The 17,076-nt window shown below is 42.9% G+C and overlaps 1 protein-coding gene across 2 annotated transcripts; it reads right to left on the reverse strand.

The window, feature by feature from the left end:
- Positions 1-975: 975 nt before the first annotated feature.
- Positions 976-12,359, reverse strand: TTC9C (tetratricopeptide repeat domain 9C). 2 transcript variants are annotated; one of them, XM_085626065.1, is made up of 4 exons: positions 12,223-12,359; positions 5,770-6,267; positions 5,473-5,655; positions 976-3,055 (listed from the first exon to the last, which is right to left on the reverse strand). In XM_085626065.1, exons 2-4 carry the CDS (start codon positions 6,167-6,169, stop codon positions 2,961-2,963), a joined length of 678 nt encoding a protein of 225 aa, XP_085482191.1. In that variant the 5' UTR covers positions 6,170-6,267; positions 12,223-12,359; the 3' UTR covers positions 976-2,960. The 2 variants fall into 2 exon arrangements, with proteins under 2 accessions (XP_085482191.1, XP_085482192.1); XM_085626066.1 differs by having other exon boundaries at positions 12,166-12,235.
- Positions 12,360-17,076: the final 4,717 nt, after the last annotated feature.

The following is a 17,076-nucleotide window of genomic DNA, read 5'->3' on the forward strand; positions in this document are numbered from 1 at the left end:
TCAGGTGATTCTTGCTGTCATAAACTCCTTAAATCAAAGTAATGCCACAGGTTGAAATGGGCAGACAACTGCTACCTACCAGGTCAGATAAGTGAAATCAAATGGTACATATACCTTTACAGGTCTTTTCAGAGATTGTAGTGAGAGGATCTTTGATTACATTATTATGCCTTGTGAAACGGCATTAACACCAACACTTAGCAACAATTCTACAAAATATTCTTAATTTTTTATGCAAGAACCAGATACATTTGGATAATTAGATCTTCTCTGGGATTTTGGCAGACAGCATTTAAAGAAGCTTCAATACCGATTAAGTTTTACTTCATGGAATAACACTATGTAGTGCATTACAAGGATGCATTTAATCGGATGTGCTATGCTAGGATGCATAAAGATATATGGGAAGCAATGGTATCGACTAATATCTTGCATTCGGAAATCAAGAGATCATTAGATTCACCAGGGCAAATCTCTATTTGAAAATCATTTCACACCAAATTACTCTGACATGATTAATTCTGAAAGTGGCACAAGGCAAGTTTAACGCTTGTCACTACGGATTTTTGTCTTTCCAATAAAACAAATCAATGAATACCATTCACCACGATAAAGGCACTTTGACTGTTTGGTCTGGACGAAAAAAAAAAAGAAAAAAAAAAAAAAAAAAAAAAAAAAAAAAAGATTACCACTATATGAATATGAGTTTTCTAAATCTTGGAAATATCACTTTTTATCAACACACCGGATTTTAGCATACAGTGTAGACTGGTCAATTCCCGGCAATGTGCTTTATGAATCACTCCTAAAATAGCATAACTACTGTATATCAGATCTTCGACTGATTGCTTGTGACTTTGGCCCTTGCCTTCTGGTAGATTAACATAGCACAGGTTATTCACTGTTTCTTTATAACAGGACATTGTTTTCAGTTTATATTTATTATTTGCTTGCATAAATGGATGTTAGTCATTATTTATTAATACCGGTTTTATTTAGTAATAATAAATACAGGCCAACTTTGTGCCTTCAGTTATGATTCACATGACATGTTCTCAGTACCTTACACCACATTTCATGCACACCTTGGGAAGCAAGTTGGAGGGTGATATTCTATGCTGTGCGGAGGGGGCATTCTGAAGAGCACTGGCCGATATGCTGCTGGAGAAATAAGGGCTACATTCATCTCAGATTTGCTAAAGGAAGGATGTACAGAGATTTTGGGACATTTCACACAATGAAAGCAATACAATGCATGATTCGACTAGCCTAGTTATAAAATGTTAGGAATATGTATTGGTTTCAGACTTCTTATTATCGCAGGTGCTAATTATGAATCGTTATTATTACATCTATTGATAATCTAGGTTAGTTTGTAACTATACCATTGTTGTATTTGCTAACTTCTCAGAAGCCAGGGTTGTCCACCAAAACATAGCCCACGGTTGAACCAGTGATACCCCTGTCGGTTTCCCTGCTCTGCAGGCCCATAGGTTATCAGCTCAGGTCAAAGCGCTAAGGGACTGCCGTCCAGGGGTCAGAAATATTTTGATTTTAAACATTGCACTGCAACACCTTGCAAGTCACATAAGGAGGTAAGAAGGTTCCCTCTGTGTGACACGCAAGGAAATCAATCATTGGCTTCCACCCACTCCTGCAGCTGCAAAGCATTACAAGGTTGCTGACAGGGGCTAACCATTCATCAAGTGGAAGCTAACCAAGATCAACAATTGACAATGTGCGTGTGGCAGCTATGGCATTAGAGGGAGCAGACAGTAGTTCCATGAATGGCTTCATGCTCCCTGTCAATGTTCCTTTTGCAAGGATACACTGGGGTATGGCTCCTGTGCCTTTAAGGGACAGGTTTAGGAATTCTGCTAGTTTGAGAATGTAGACTTTGGTCTTCTGACCCTTGCAGACCCCATCTCTGCATCTGCAGCCATTCACTAAGATTAACAAGCACTGCATTATCATTATTAATGAGGCAGTAGAGCTGTGAATCCTTGCAAAATGGTGCGTTCTGCTGGAAACCCTTCGAAAAGGCCTGGTTGTGTGCAGGGCCACACTAGGACATCTTGATAGAGGGAACTACAGATACTGTGCAGACAATGTTATGGGTGACTACTGACCCCTCACAGTGACTTCAGTGAAAGGCTTCTCTCAGCCACATCTTACATTAATCAGGGCAGAACATTCACAGAGAAATAACACGTAAACTGCATCATCTTTGAATCAAAATTAAGGGCAAACAGCACATTAGAGTGATGCAGAGAACAGAAGTCTTGCTTCCCACTGAGAAATGATGCACAAGCCTTTGAAACCCACTCTGATAGCAGGTATAAACCCTTCACCTACAAAGCAAAATCCAGAACAAACCCCAACTCCCCCACAAAAAAATGGGGGGACAGATTACACAGCTCTACCGAGAATTCAGAGACATACACCTGAGTTCAAGAAATCAGAACAGTCTTCTGATCATTCAGGAAAATAGAAACCAGGTGCCACCTCGAGAGAAATCCAGGGACTCACTGAACAGTCATCCTACCTCGGAGAATTAAGAGGCAGGCATCAGATCACCTATTTAGTAAGTAGTCAGAACATTTTCTTGAAAATACAATAGTCTTTTTTATTGAAAAAGTCAGGAGAGATTCTTTCCCTCGAACCCACGCCCAATGTATGCTTGCACACATTAAACTATTCACATTATGTGCACTTGGACAGCGTGTACATATTTCCATCCATATCAGTACTACTGCACTCATTGTGTGCGCGCACTCATTAACCTGATTAACTTGTACACAGGTCTCCACCAGTCTTACTCTTACTTGCACCCAACGTATAGAGAGTCCCTGGACCCAATTGATGTACACTGGCACTCACTTCCCTGCACATACTGCCACAGGACATGCGCAAATTGGTGTTTTTTCCTTTGTGCAACATCTCCCTGCTTAAGCCAGGCTTTATTTAAACATGTCTCGATACAGCTGTTTCTCCTGCTGGCGGTACCCGCTGAGCTCCGAGTCCGTCAACTTCAGGTACTTCTTCACGTTGGCATCTATTGCGAAGAAAAGGCAAATTAGCAAACCCTGGAGGTTTCTGAGCCTGCAATCTTTTTTTTTTTTTTTTATGAATTGCTAATCCCAGGCACGTTGAAACACCCCACTCTCTATTCCTTTTACGAACTCTCGCGTACCAAGAGACACATGCCTATGGGAGACAATTGGGGATCACATAAGGCCTTGCGCGACAGTGGGAGGAATCAACAGTGTTGTATGTCACTAGCAAGCAGAGAGAGCACAACATGAAAACTGGTAGCACAGGTGGGCAGAAGAGAAAACAAAGGTACACTTAGCCAGATAGGAAAACAGTTGGCCACATATGGAACTGAAGGTACAAATGGCAAGATATGAAACGAGAGGTACGGGGTATCAAGCGTGAATGAGCATACCCACCTAGAGTGCGGGGGAACGGAGGGGCACTTTTTTTTTTACATTTAAATTCTGGAGGCACTATTTCAATTGCATCTAAGATCATTTTTGTGCAGGTAAAACGAAAAATTGATGTACAATGAGCATGTAACTATTAAAGGGGGGGGGGGGGGGAGGAGGAAAGACGAGATATATTTTCCCTTGGCCATTTATTATATGAGTGCCCCACCTAATCTGCATTTTAAGCAACACAGCAGTAAAAACACGTTTTTATTATTCAACCACTAGAATATATTATATATATTCTAAAGAAAACAACGAAAAAAAAACAAAAAGAATTTGTCTGCTACATTTTAGGTGTGAAGGGGGAACATGTATACTTTAAAAATGAAAGTGATTTTCACACAATGGCCACTCTTTGGCATGGTTAGAAGACTGAGTATAAACTGAATTTCTCAGACCTGGTGTGGAAGGAGGGCTAAATGCAGAGTGCAGTTCTCGGTGCCTAAAAGGAAAGCGTCCAGGCTGGCAACACCTGTGGTGATAAGCAGGAGGAGCCTAACTAGCATGAGTGTTGCAGCGCGTGAATCTCCAAATACAGCATCCCTCCAAACCAACCACAATTAATAAAGTGCCTTCACTGGTTGTATGCAGCACTCACAGACATTAAATCAGTGGCACAATGACTCCTACACTGGGTGGGTTACAATCTGTGGGTACAGACTGCACTTCCTCGATGGGAGAAACAGGGGTGGGTGTACTTACCGGGTGGTGAGGTTATTCCTACCAAGACCTTGTGCACAATTCCCAGGTTACCCAACACTCACTTGGGGAGACAAATACAGACACACCTTATCAACACAAATGGCTTTGTCATGTAGGATAATATAGTCAGCATGTTACTTGAACTCCTTAGTGTTACAGTTCTTGTTGGCTCCCTAGGCAACCGAGTTTCCTAGTCCCTACACAGCATCCATGTGACACACCAGCTGAAAACACAAGGTTATGGTGAAGGAACCCCGCCCTCTTACCCTTAAGGACCCTGCACAAGACTATAGACAGCTACAGCGCCTACAACTAAAACAGAGGCTGGTGGCTGGCAGACTGCCACAGCTGGGGACAACAACAAAGCCAGACACAAATACATTAAAAATATGGGTCTGACCTGGTACTCAACACACCTTCAAGGTTCGTGGTCCTAATGTGGAGCGGAATGTCTGACCAACTGCACATAGGTCACTTTTAAATTCTCAAAGTCCTACCACCAAATAATACTCCAAACTCCCAAAGAGACGAAAGTGTGTGTACAGGGCTATGTATATGGCCTGCAAATAAGAACAATCCTCAAACTGAGAGAATGTCATTGCTAGGAGATGCCAGTATGCATCTCCACTTTGCCCTATGACATCTAGTCACATAGTAAGTCAGCATCAGACTTAAACTGATGTCCTGCATTCATTCCATACATTTTTTTATACTCAAGAGACAAGCAACACCCAAGTGTCAATACCATATGCACAGTGATCAGGCGGTGTTCATCTGCTATACAATACAATAAGGTCTGCTTTAGTTAGTTGCTTTATTAATGACCAATTGACTACAGCGACAACTGGAAAAAATTACTTCCCAGCAGCCAGTAATTGTAATTAAACGTTTCACTAATCAATTTTCTGCCCACCTACTCATCCACTATGTAGCAAGACCCATCAGCTTAATGTATATAGTGTTCTGGGACTACTTTTAGTCTGAGAATTCTGAAAAAAACTCTAAAAAACACATACAATCCAATAAAACCCGAGACTGTGGATTTCAGTGAACTTTCTTGCATGTACATATTTGAAATTAAGTTGCTTTCAAGATTTCTACTTTAGACATTTTCTTTCTTGGGCCCTCGCGATCCCATGCAGATCTGACAGGGGGCGCATTAATTCAATTACGGACACCCTTCATTGATGTGCATGCATCCCACATTTTCATCTCCACCCTAGATAAAGAGGAACAGTTAGGGGCACTCTCCTGGAACATGGCTGGCAAAGTAGCTCACCTGTAGGTTGTATCCGCTGTGCCTCCCCAAGGTACTGTAAGGCACTGTCAAAATCGCGCAGGTGAAAGGAAGCCACACCCGCACGGTATAGGGCCTTTGCGTTACTTGATTGTTTCTCCAAGACTAGTACGCTGTATTGCTTCACCCGGGCATAGGGCACAGGCTCTGTGTGCAAGAGACAGGCTGTGGATGCAGGAAGGTGGAGTGAGGGAGAAGATGGGGATTAAGTTAAATCTTTGTTCTCCACTTTTACCCTCCCTCCTCCCCTTGACTCTTGCCCTGGGCATCCTCATTTACCTGCCAGGTTGTTATAGCAGTCTCTCTGCAGGTCGTGCAAAGCCTTTTCCTGATCTGGGGTTACCACTGGTGCCTTGGCTCCAAAGGCCTGCAGGGGGGATGGCATGTTCGGGTCCAAACCTTTCAGTTGCAGCAGAGCTCGGTGGTATTTGCTGATGGCATCTCGGTATCTCTGCTCCTTGTAACTCTTGTTCCCAGCATCTTTAAATATTTGGGCCTGCTGGAGGCGATCATCCATGTGCGCAAAGGAGAGATCAGCATGGACCTGTCCAGATGACGACTCTGCCTCCATGTGTGTGGAAGAGGGCCCAGCATCCATGATTCCGGAGGAGGAACTTGCCCCTATCTGCCTAGACACAGATCCAACATCCTCGGGTCCAGAGGATGATTCCACATCCATGTCAGGAACAGCGAGTGTTTAACTGGTTTGCGGATGGCCTGAAATTCACCTGGCTGAAAGAATGTCTAGTAGACTGGTTCGATACAAGTGGAAACACACTGCAAAAGAAAATAGTGAGGGTTACTTACAGCATAAATGATCATGCAGGACAGGATATACTGCATGTAAGGGAAAGAATAGGGAAAGTTAATGTTTTCGAGGAAGGAGGTAGTATCTTATTGCTTGAAAAGAGGAATGGGGACACAATGCCTGCAGAAGGTCAGAGAAGAATTTGCTGCAAGTAGGTAAGGATGAGGTTGTTTCACCTACCGCAGGAAGGATGCAAAAGTCCTACTGACAGGGATCAAAGTCAGTGCCGGAAGGGAGGAGTAGCTCTGGATCAGGGGTTCCACACAGTAGAACGACTCTTACTGAGATAGAATATATAGAACTTAAATAGTACTTCAGCCATATAAGTACCATGCACAAAAACAAGGGACAGGAGGTGCCCCAGCTCGACCAGTCTGAGAAGGAGAGGGTCATTCTAGTGAGGTCTTCAGTGTGAAAACGAGGAAACTAGAAGTTCTCTGTTCCGATTCTTCAGAGAGCAGAAGGCCATGCCTGTTTGCAAGCTACATACAATCTAGGTTGGCTGATCGCTCAAACTTTACGCTAACCTTTACGCTAACAGGCAGAAGCCTGTGGTAAGATATAGAGTAAACTGACTTATCAAACTTAGGGCTGGCTTGCTTTCTCAAGACCTTCGAACTAGAGGACCTGAAGGTGTAGTTTCAGCTGGGAAAAGATGTTCCAGCAACTTCAGTGACTGTCCATGTTCAGATGAGCCAATGACTTGTTTCGAACAAAAAGGTATAACGGCTCTTTTCTTTAATGCCTGCCTCTTTAAATGCATTAAAAGATACAAGCTAATGAGAACTTTGTGATGTTGCAATCCAAACCCTGGTCACTTTCACTAATTCCCATTCAGATTCCTCAAGATGTATGGCACTAGACTAGTTAAGCCTGCATTTTTGTGCCCACATAACTATAAGGCGTAACTCCACACAGTACTACTGGTAAATTACCTTCTGAATTGCTGAGGTGTAGACCTGCTGTTTCCAGGATGTGCCCCTATTTGTGACTGTGGAGAGTAGAAATGAAATATGGAACCATCCCGCCATGCTATTTTCCTGTTGAGCTGTCCGTGGAGGAACCAGCAACCCCGGACGAGAAATACAGCGGCTAGACAAGGGAAGTGCCCATGGTCCCTGGAGCAATTACAGCCCAGGGGGCATGTTCCGCTCAGGGGATGCACTAGGAAGCCTGGAAATCAATCCATAAGGGAATGAGGTTGAAGGATGGACTTAATGGCAACCCTAGAGGGCCACCATGTCCTTCTCAGAGACTAACAACAAAACCATGATGGTACACTGCATTAAGGTGTGAAACAGGGGCGGCTATGTTGGATGTAAAAACTGTTATCTGCTGATATCATCTGTCACTAGTGTAATGCAGTTCAACAAGGAAGCAGGCCATCTGTTGCTGATCAAATTATATTTATCAATGAGTTGTCATGTAACTGTGTGAATTGGGGGAGGTGGGGCAGTTGTGTGATTCTGTATACCCCTTCCTGGATTACCATGTTCCTAACTGCATGGGTGAGAGGGGAACCTGGACAGGATTGCCCACAGCTTTATGGCTACGGGCACTTACCACTAAGTGAAGGTGCAAACTGTATGTCTAGGAGCAATCACCCTACATTGGTTGGCCGGCCAGTAGACCAAGGAATTATACTACATGCATTTCTTGACTTCCCTGCCATTAAGACTCTTGTCCTCGGTACAATGTTCTATGATGAACCATTAAATCCTATGTACTGTAACTTTTGTTAAGTAAAACACTGTGCCACCTTCGAGTCTCGTTTGTGCTATATAAACATGCAAAACAAATAAAGCAAAAAGAAAATAAATCTTACTATGTTAAATGCAAGCCACGGTCATGCAGTCCAGTTAAACCTGGTAATTAATTAAAATAAAAACACTCTGAATGGAGTACATAAAGGAGGAGCATGTAGTGCAAATTAGAGAAAGTGGAAGAAGTTAATGGGAACACGCCAAACCGAAGATCTTTAAATGGTGAAAATAATGCTCCATTTGGTGGCAGTACAAGTGATAGTGGGAAGAAAAAGTATGGTATGTTTCTAATAGCAAATGTGGTATTGGAAAAGAAAAAAACTGCTGAAAAGGCAAAATGGTAGAAGAGGTAATTGATAAGATTGGAAGTTGTTTTCAGAGTGGTAACAAAAGGAACAAGCATTGGCAAAAAAAAAAAAAGTCAATTTCTTTTAAACTGTGCCTGATGCAGCAGACGCAGATTTCTATTTAGTTAGTACACAAGTGGTGCTCTACCCAATCCCACCAATTAGAAATCCAGAATACAATGCACCAGTTATAACTAGGTGAGCAAGCTTCCCTCACACCAAACATATAAATAGGTGGAAAATAATCCATATCAGAATTATGGGCCGCTTCATGCTAGACTGATTACCCAGACAATGCATGACTGGTTAGGACAAATTTCATCACTTCATCAGTCATTCCATTGTAAAATGCTTTTCAAAAAGGTAGGGGCCTTTACTGACAAACTTTTTCTTTAGGAATTAATTTTACTCTGTGCAAGAAAAGTGAATAACTGTACTATGTATGAAACTTACATTCTAGAACTTTCAGTACATTATTGGTGCTACAAGAAAAAATTCTCTCCATCCCGTCCCACAAGTACAGGATACTCTGATTATTATCCACTAGAATACACATCCTGCTTTCACCCTCACCCAGTGCCCAACAGCATCGCCCATTGACCTAGAAACTACGGAACTATAACATGCCCTTAGAGATCAAAAGATATTTAAGATCGGAGGGGCCTGAATTTGAAAACACGGGGCTGGCACACCACTGTCTTGGATGTGGGGTGACAGACAGTTAAAAAACAGAATTTGGGTGTTTTCATCACGGTTTGAAAAACCTAATAAAAATGTATTGAAACCTAAAAAAATAGAGAATTGAGAAATTGCACCAGTTTTAAAGCCAAGAATCCAACAGATCTGAACTGCTCCTTAGCGTTCTGTGATATATTTATCCCTGCCCACATTCAAGATCCCACACTAAACAAACATAGAGGATCGGTGACTAACTTGCATGGATGTTTCCATTCATTTTGACGTTTCCACAATTATCACATCCGTTTTATTCTCACAAGCTAAGAATAACAACCAAAGCCGCCTCAAGAATGGCACTGAAAAATGTGTTGCGAAATGTTTTTATGTATTGTTGCAGGATGGTACTTACAGGAGGACGTTCACTTCAGCAACAGTAAAAGTGCTGAGAAGAAAGTCCTCTGCCACATATAAAAAAAGAATGCAAAATTGTGTAATCGGTTATTTCAAGGATTTGCATTGCACTTGTGCATACCTTACATGTAATTGATTTCAGATGGGAGGGCATTACTAGAATGTTAAAAAAAACACACAGAATGACAGGATCAGGGGCTGTTAGAAAATCAAGGAGAATTCAGCTAAATTACATGGCAGAAAAGAAATACGTGGGCCATGTGCATAAACTGTTAAGTCACCTTAATGTAAACACGGAGTAAGGACAAACCTAAAGAAAAAGAGAAACCAGGAGAGGACAACACACGGAATGAATAGGCAGCCTTTTGAACGTAGCTGTTCACCTCAAAATCCTAGCATCTCATGGAACAGAGAAATGGCTCTTTTGGATGCTGTCTCGGGCATGAGAAAGGCAAGTAAAAGGTAGATGAGGAAACAAGGCAACAAAAAGGCAATTACAATAGACATTTCAAGAGACCACATGGTTAGAAAAAACAAGCACGCAAGTGGTGAGTGCGTGAAACCAAGCCCGAGAGTTGTGTGCGAAAGTGAAAGTGATCACGATGCACTTAATAACCCGTGACAGGAGGAAAGACAGATGGCGGCAGCGCGCATATGCACGCAAGCGCATATGCACGCAAGCTTAGGGCCACCAAAAGCCTGTGGTAGCACTGTGAAAACCCGCTTACAAAATGTCTGTCCGAGCAGCGCATGTGCTGGCTTAGGCGAGACCTAATAATAATTTTTAAAAAAAATGAATATATATATATATATATATATATATTCGAGTATGGTGTAAGAATTCTGAACATAGGAAGATTATACGGAAGATTGTCGAGTAACGTGGATGGCCCAAGGAGAATCCAGGAGTTTGCAATGGATTAGCTTAGTTTATCATTTATGTTGATCAAAGGATGATTGGAAAATTTAAGAAGAGTCCGTAAATAAGCTTCTTAATGTATGTTTTTGCAAGGCATTGCTCAGTTTACTTGTGTGTGACAGAGGATAGTGTGATTAACAACTGCCTGATAGTAGATATTACGGTGTATGGTTGTATACCTTTCATAAAGCACAAAGATTAGGGGCGGGGCAGCCGTTAGGAAAAAGGAGCCTTCTCAAAGGGTGGGAGTCATACCACAAATGAGTAATGATGGCATCACATCTGAAACAAGTGTGGGATAATCGGGGAAAAGGAAGCATCAAAGTTGGGCTTTGGAGCATGAAAGGCACCAGTGTGAAAAAGAGGGAGACATGAAGAGAGGTTAGAGAAACCTGGATAGGGGAAATGAGGGGGGACAAGATGGCTGACATGAAGGCACATATTTTTGGAAGATTCCAGTGTGGAAGGCGGAGGGTAAAGGCATCTTCAAAGTAGGGAAATTCTATTATAGGGGCAAAGGAATAGAAAATGGGCGCGGGACAAACAGTCGGGGGGATAAGCATAGGACATAGGCTTGGGGATTGAATACCAGCAAAGGAAATAGAGACACTGGGCATCACAGAGGGAACAACATTCATGGGACAGTGGAGAAAAGAATTAGCAAAAGACAGATGTCGTGGGTGGGAATAGTGTGGGTGAGTAGGGTCCTGCATGACGACAGAGACAGACATCATGAGGACATCAACAAACGTCAGATTGTTTCCTCTTCTTTCTTTCCTTCTAATGGCCCTCTCCCTACCTTCCATATTCTGTGTGCCTCCTCGGAGTACAAACTACTCAAAATCGCATCCCTGTCTGCCTATGGGGCATATTAACAAGCCAGGCGATAACATTATCGCCGCTTTAGCGGCAGAAAACTGCCGATAAAACGGCGAGAATGGGCTTGATAATATGATCTATGGAATTCCAATTGAAGTCCATGTTAGACGTCCTTCACATCTAACATGGGCTTCAATTGGAATTCCATAGAGCATATTATCAAGCTCATTATCGCCGTTTTAGCGGCAGTTTTCTGCCGCTAAACCGGCGATAATTTTATCGCCTGGCTTGTTAATATGCCCCTTAGTCTTTTTTATTACTACAACTCCGCAAATTGCCCACATCTCCCTCCATAGATCACCACCTTTCCCTCGAAATTAGATGCCTGCAACCTAACAATACCTTATCGCCTCTATCCTATTTATTCTTCAACAAAATTTGCATAAACTTACTTAGCCCCAACTAATGAGCATGCCAAACTCCTTTTAATCTAATCTATCTCGATCTAACTGGAGTAAATGCATGTAATGATTTCCACTCTGGGTTCTGCAGTAGCGTGCTGCTTACCATAAAGCGCTTCACTGTAGTAAGCATTATATAAACCCAACTACAATACTCTGTCAAGAAATGCCGTTTTCAGCGTCAGTTTTTTCCTTGTTACAAAAATGTAGTAAAATGTTACACAAGTCCCGCCTGTCTGTTACAGAGAATTCAAACCTTTCGTTTATTTCAGGCCCACGTGGCAATAGATCATCAAGTCTGCTTTTTACATTGCATTTCGGTATTTGTATTCACGCTTGACTCATTATATAATCAAGACGACAAGTACCAGAATGCACAGAAAACCCCTTGACTGCATAGGCTACTGGCCGTTTGTGACAACTCGCGACTGGTCCCGTACGAAGACCGTTTTAAAAACCTCCTATTTACCTCCATGTCAACTCTCTAGTACGATCTGGAGGAAATGTTTCCGAGCGTGAGCCTTACCTCCGGTGTCCCGACCGAAAATCTGAAACATCGGATTGGTTGCCACTTAGTACCGACTCTTGACAAATAATTACGAAAGAGGTTTAAAACTGATTGACAGACTAATGGACAACTCTAGAGAGTCTCCGGGGTTGCCCTTGTCACGAAACCCACCGATTGGTTAGAAAAATAGCCCGCCCTGACAAAGAAGGGCCATTCACAATAGAAAGCTTGATGCACCGGAAAAGATAGCCTGTTGTCCCAGAAAAGCATGGCCCAGCCGCCCGCGAGCCGGCGCTATTGCTGCAGAGCCCTAGCTTTTACGTTTACGCAGTCATCTCTGTGACTGACGAACGCGTCTGTTTGGCAGATGGACACTTAGCAGTGTGGACTCTGGCACCTATAAAAGAAGGTGTAGTGCTGGACAAATACAATAAAAAAAGAGAGGGGCCTGACAGTGCTATGTGAGCCCGAGATTGTCGAGAATTGGCCCTCTTGTCAGGCTGGGATAGAGAGGGAGGAGCACCGCGTGGGCCAATTTGCTCGACCCCACTCTTCTCGAAGGGAAGGGATCCATATGTGAAACCGGGTCAAGCCTGCCAACGCAGGACATCGGCATCAGCATCAACACGCTTTTTTTTATGTGTGTAAGGTTTCGAGACGTGCTGTATATAGAATTTTAAATTTTTTAGGGCTCATCAGACATGCTGTATCTAGAATATAGGCTTTAACCCCTTCGCTGCTAGGCCTTTCCCCCGGCTATGCCTTTTTTTTTGGCTATTTGGGGTAGTGCGCGCTTAGGCCCCTGTAACTTTTTCACCACATAAGGTATCCACGCCAAATTTGCGTCTTTTTCTTCCAACATCATGGGGATTGTAAAGGTACCCAGGGTTTGTGGATTCCCCTGGAGGGGTCCCAGAAATTAGCCAAAATACAGCTACATTTTGTTTTTTTGGGGAGAAATGGGAAAAAAGGGCTGCAAATAAAAGCGTCTGGGTTTTTCCCTGCAAATGGTATCAAAAAAGGGTTTGTGGGGCTGAAATCACCATTTTCCCAGCTTTCAGGGAATGACAGACTTTTGTCAGAAAACCAACATTTTTTACAGTTTTGGCATTTTTCTGGGACACAGCCTATTATTGCTATTTTTTGTGCTTTCAACCTCCTTCCAGTTAATGGGAGAAATGGGTATGAAAGCAATAATGGATCCTGGAAAGCTATACATTTTAGAAAAGTAGACAAAAATCTGAATTCAGCAAGGGGTCATTTGTGTAGATCCATTAAGGTTTCTTTATAGAAACTAACAGTTAAATGTAGGAAAAATTGAAAATTAGTTGAAAAAAACAGCCTTTTGTGTAAACGTTTTCACTTGTAACTTCTTCTAATTATGACAGCTCTTTGAAAGCAATTTACGGTTACATCAGCTGGACCTTTCTGGTTGTGGGGATATATAGGACTTTTAGGTTCACCAAGAACCCGACGAACCCAGAGTCAAAAACTGAGCAGCAATTTGCAATGGCTTTTTATTATGTACCAGGTATATATCAATTATTGTGGGAAAATGTATACATGGAAAAATCGGTAGGAAAGACACCTATGTATTTCTGAAATGGGAACAAATTATAGAGTTTAGAAACAGTAGATAGTTGCACATTTTCGAAATTGGTGATACTCATACTAGCATGAGAATTATCGGTCATTTTTCAAAATGACCTTTTTTACACAATGTCTTTCACTTGGAAGGCAGAAATGCATCGAACGTCAATAGGTAATAACAGTTGCTTTACAAATCTGAATTACCCTATGTCTCCTGATAAAAATGGTACCTCGCTTGTGTGGGTAGGCCTGTGCCCGCGACAGGAAACAGCGCAAAACGCAACGTGATCACACCTCAATTTCGCAGTGAAAAATGACTTTTTTGGCAAAGTGCCTAGCTGTAGTTTTTGAACCATAGCTCTGCTGGCACCTAGGGAAACCTAGCAAACCTATACATTTTTGAAAACTAGACACCCAGGGTAATCCAGGATGGGGTGACTTGACTGCCTCCCACCAGGTTCTTTTACCCAGAATCCCTTGCAAACCTAAAAAATTGCAAAAAAAACCACATTTTCCCCACCTTTCTCTGGTGGAAAGTTCTGGAATCCGCGTGGATCCACAAATTTCCACCCACCCCGTGTTCCCCAAAGTCTTCCGAGAAAAATGGTACCTCACTTGTGTGGGTCGGCCTAGTGCCCGCGACAGGAAACTGCGCAAAACGCAACGTGGACACACCTCAGTTTTGCATTGAAAAATGACCCTTTTTTGGCAAAGTGCCTAGCAGTAGTTTTTGAACCATAGCTCTGCCGGCACCTAGGGAAACCTAGCAAACCTATACATTTTTTAAAACTAGACACCCAGGGGAATCCAGGATGGGGTGACTTGACTGCCTCTCACCAGGTTCTGTTACCCAGATTCCCTTGCAAACCTAAAACATTGTAAAAAAAACACATTTTCCCCACATTTCTGTGGTGGAAAGTTCTGGAATCTGTGTGGATCCACAAATTTCCACACACCCCGCGTTCCCCAAAGTCTTCTGAGAAAAATGGTATCTCACTTGTGTGGGTCGACCTAATGCCCGCGACAGGAAACGGTGCAAAACGCAACGTGGACACACCTCAGTTTCGCAGTGAAAAAAGACCCTTTTTTGGCAAAGTGCCTAGCTGTAGTTTTTGAACCATAGCTCTGCCGGCACCTAGGGAAACCTAGCAAACATACATTTTTTAAAACTAGACACCCAGGGGAATCCAGGATGGGGTGACTTGACTGCCTCTCACCAGGTTCTGTTACCCAGAATCCCTTGCAAACCTAAACAATTGTAAAAAAAAACACATTTCCCCCACATCTCTGTGGTGGAAAGTTCTGGAGTCTGCGTGGATCCACAAATTTCCACAGACCCCGCGTTTCCCAAAGTCTTCCGAGAAAAATGGTACCTCACTTGTGTGGGTCGGCCTAGTGCCCGCAACAGGAAATGGCACAAAACACAAGGTGGACAGAGCTGAATTTCGCAGTGAAAATTGACCCTTTTTTGGCAAAGTGCCTAGCTGTAGTTTTTGAACCCTAGCTCTGCCGGCACCTTGGGAAACCTACCAAACCCACACATTTCTGAAAACTAGACACCCAGGGGATTCTAGGGAGGTATGGCTTGTGTGGATCCCCCAACGTTTCCTTGCCCAGAATCCCCTGCAAACCTCAATTTTAGCTGAAAAATGCACTTTTTCACACATTTTTGTGTGTGAAATTTGTGGCATCCCCGGGCTGACACAAATTTCCTACCACCCAGCGTTCCCCGGGTCTCCGGATAAAAACGGTTCCTCACATGTGTGGGAGGCACAAGTACCCGCGACAGGCAAGGACCTAAAACGTAGTGAGGCGACATCAAAATTGCCTATCACAAAACGACCTGGTTTTGCAAAGGGGGTACCCTGGGTTTTTGGCCTGGTGCTCGGTGGCCACCTAGGGAAACCACCAAACCCACACATTTATGAAAACTAGACACCCGGGGGATTCAAGGGAGGTATGGCTTGCGTGGATCCCCCAAAGTGTCCTTACCCAGAATCCCCTGCAAACTTCAATTTTAGCTGAAAAAATCACTTTTTTTCACACATTTTTGTGTGGGAAAGTTGTGGCATCACCGGGCTGACACAAATTTCCTACCACCCAGCATTCCCACAGGTCTCCCGATAAAAACGGTGCCTCACTCGTGTGGGATGGTACAAAAGACAGTGGTCCTGCAACTATATTTTAATTTTGAATCAATCAGAGATTATGATTTAACATATTATTGAATAAAGTACTCAACATAAAAAGTGCAAAAAACGACCATATTCTGGATCACCATATATTTATTTAAAGCAATTTGGTGAAAACCAGGCAGTAAGGAATACAAATAGCAATTTGAAAAAAGGGGGGGTTGCCCCAGAGGGAGACGTGCAATGAAACAGAGTGCTCGAGAGTGAAGTGATGAGGAGAAATATTTCAACAGAAATATATAAGAAATTTGATATGTCAAAGCAAAAACAAGGGAGGACCAGTTACAAACCACCGTCCTTGGGTAACCTGGCCCAAGTATAATCACACAAGTTTTTAATAATAAATCAGTTCCGACTAGAAATCAATTCTAGGATGGCACGTGGAAAACAAGGTTAGGGGTCCAGGCTAGATTAAATGGGCGTCGACGTTTCGATCCGACTTGTGGCCAAAAGGGCGAGTAATTCCTCGGCCGGGCGGATCTTCATCAGGACTGGGCTGGGCAACCTAAAATGGGAGGGGGACCAGAGGTCAGGTCGTTGCACTAGAGGATTAAAACTTTGAGACGTAACACGAATTGTATCTATGTTGGAATAGTCTCACCCGTCAATTAAAGGTGAGGACTGAAGTCCGTGGTTCCTATAGTGAATCCAACAGGGAGGATATGCGTATACAACGTAATCTTAAAAGAAAAAATCATATTTGAAATGAATGTGCTAAGTAAAACCCATGAGTTTAAGTGATAAACACTAATTTGAGTAAGGTCAATACCTTAACACTTAGTTTCCAATGAATAGGCCCCGGTGGCGTCAAGGAGATAGATGCGATTTCATGCCAACTGAAGGGAAAAAGAAAGAAAGGGGAACTGAATTTAACCTCGGGCATAGTATCTCTCACATAATGTTAGCGCTAAATTATGCACCCTGTCTCACAATCACCGAGAATCTATGATGTACCCACTCTACTTAGCGTATGTCACCTCACCAAAAGGACAGAAGTTTATTAAACCCCTAAGTCAGGCACTAATGTAGCTAACGGGGGAGGGGGTGATCAGGGGGTTAACCAACTGGCTATGGGTTTCCCAGAATTGTA

The sequence above is a fragment of the Triturus cristatus genome, chromosome 9, assembly GCF_964204655.1.
Source record: "Triturus cristatus chromosome 9, aTriCri1.1, whole genome shotgun sequence".
Classification (NCBI taxonomy): domain Eukaryota; kingdom Metazoa; phylum Chordata; class Amphibia; order Caudata; family Salamandridae; genus Triturus; species Triturus cristatus.

What these genes read in the sequence shown, in the direction of transcription:
- TTC9C (XM_085626065.1), bottom strand. Translation starts at nt 6,169, where the DNA reads ATGGATGTGGAATCATCCTCTGGACCCGAGGATGTTGGATCTGTGTCT. An exon ending in CTGCTATAACAACCTGGCAG is followed by an intron (nt 5,656 to 5,769) that starts GTAAATGAGGAT and finishes CTGCATCCACAG; the next exon opens with CCTGTCTCTTGCACACAGAG. An exon ending in ACAGCGGATACAACCTACAG is followed by an intron (nt 3,056 to 5,472) that starts GTGAGCTACTTT and finishes TCTTCGCAATAG; the next exon opens with ATGCCAACGTGAAGAAGTAC.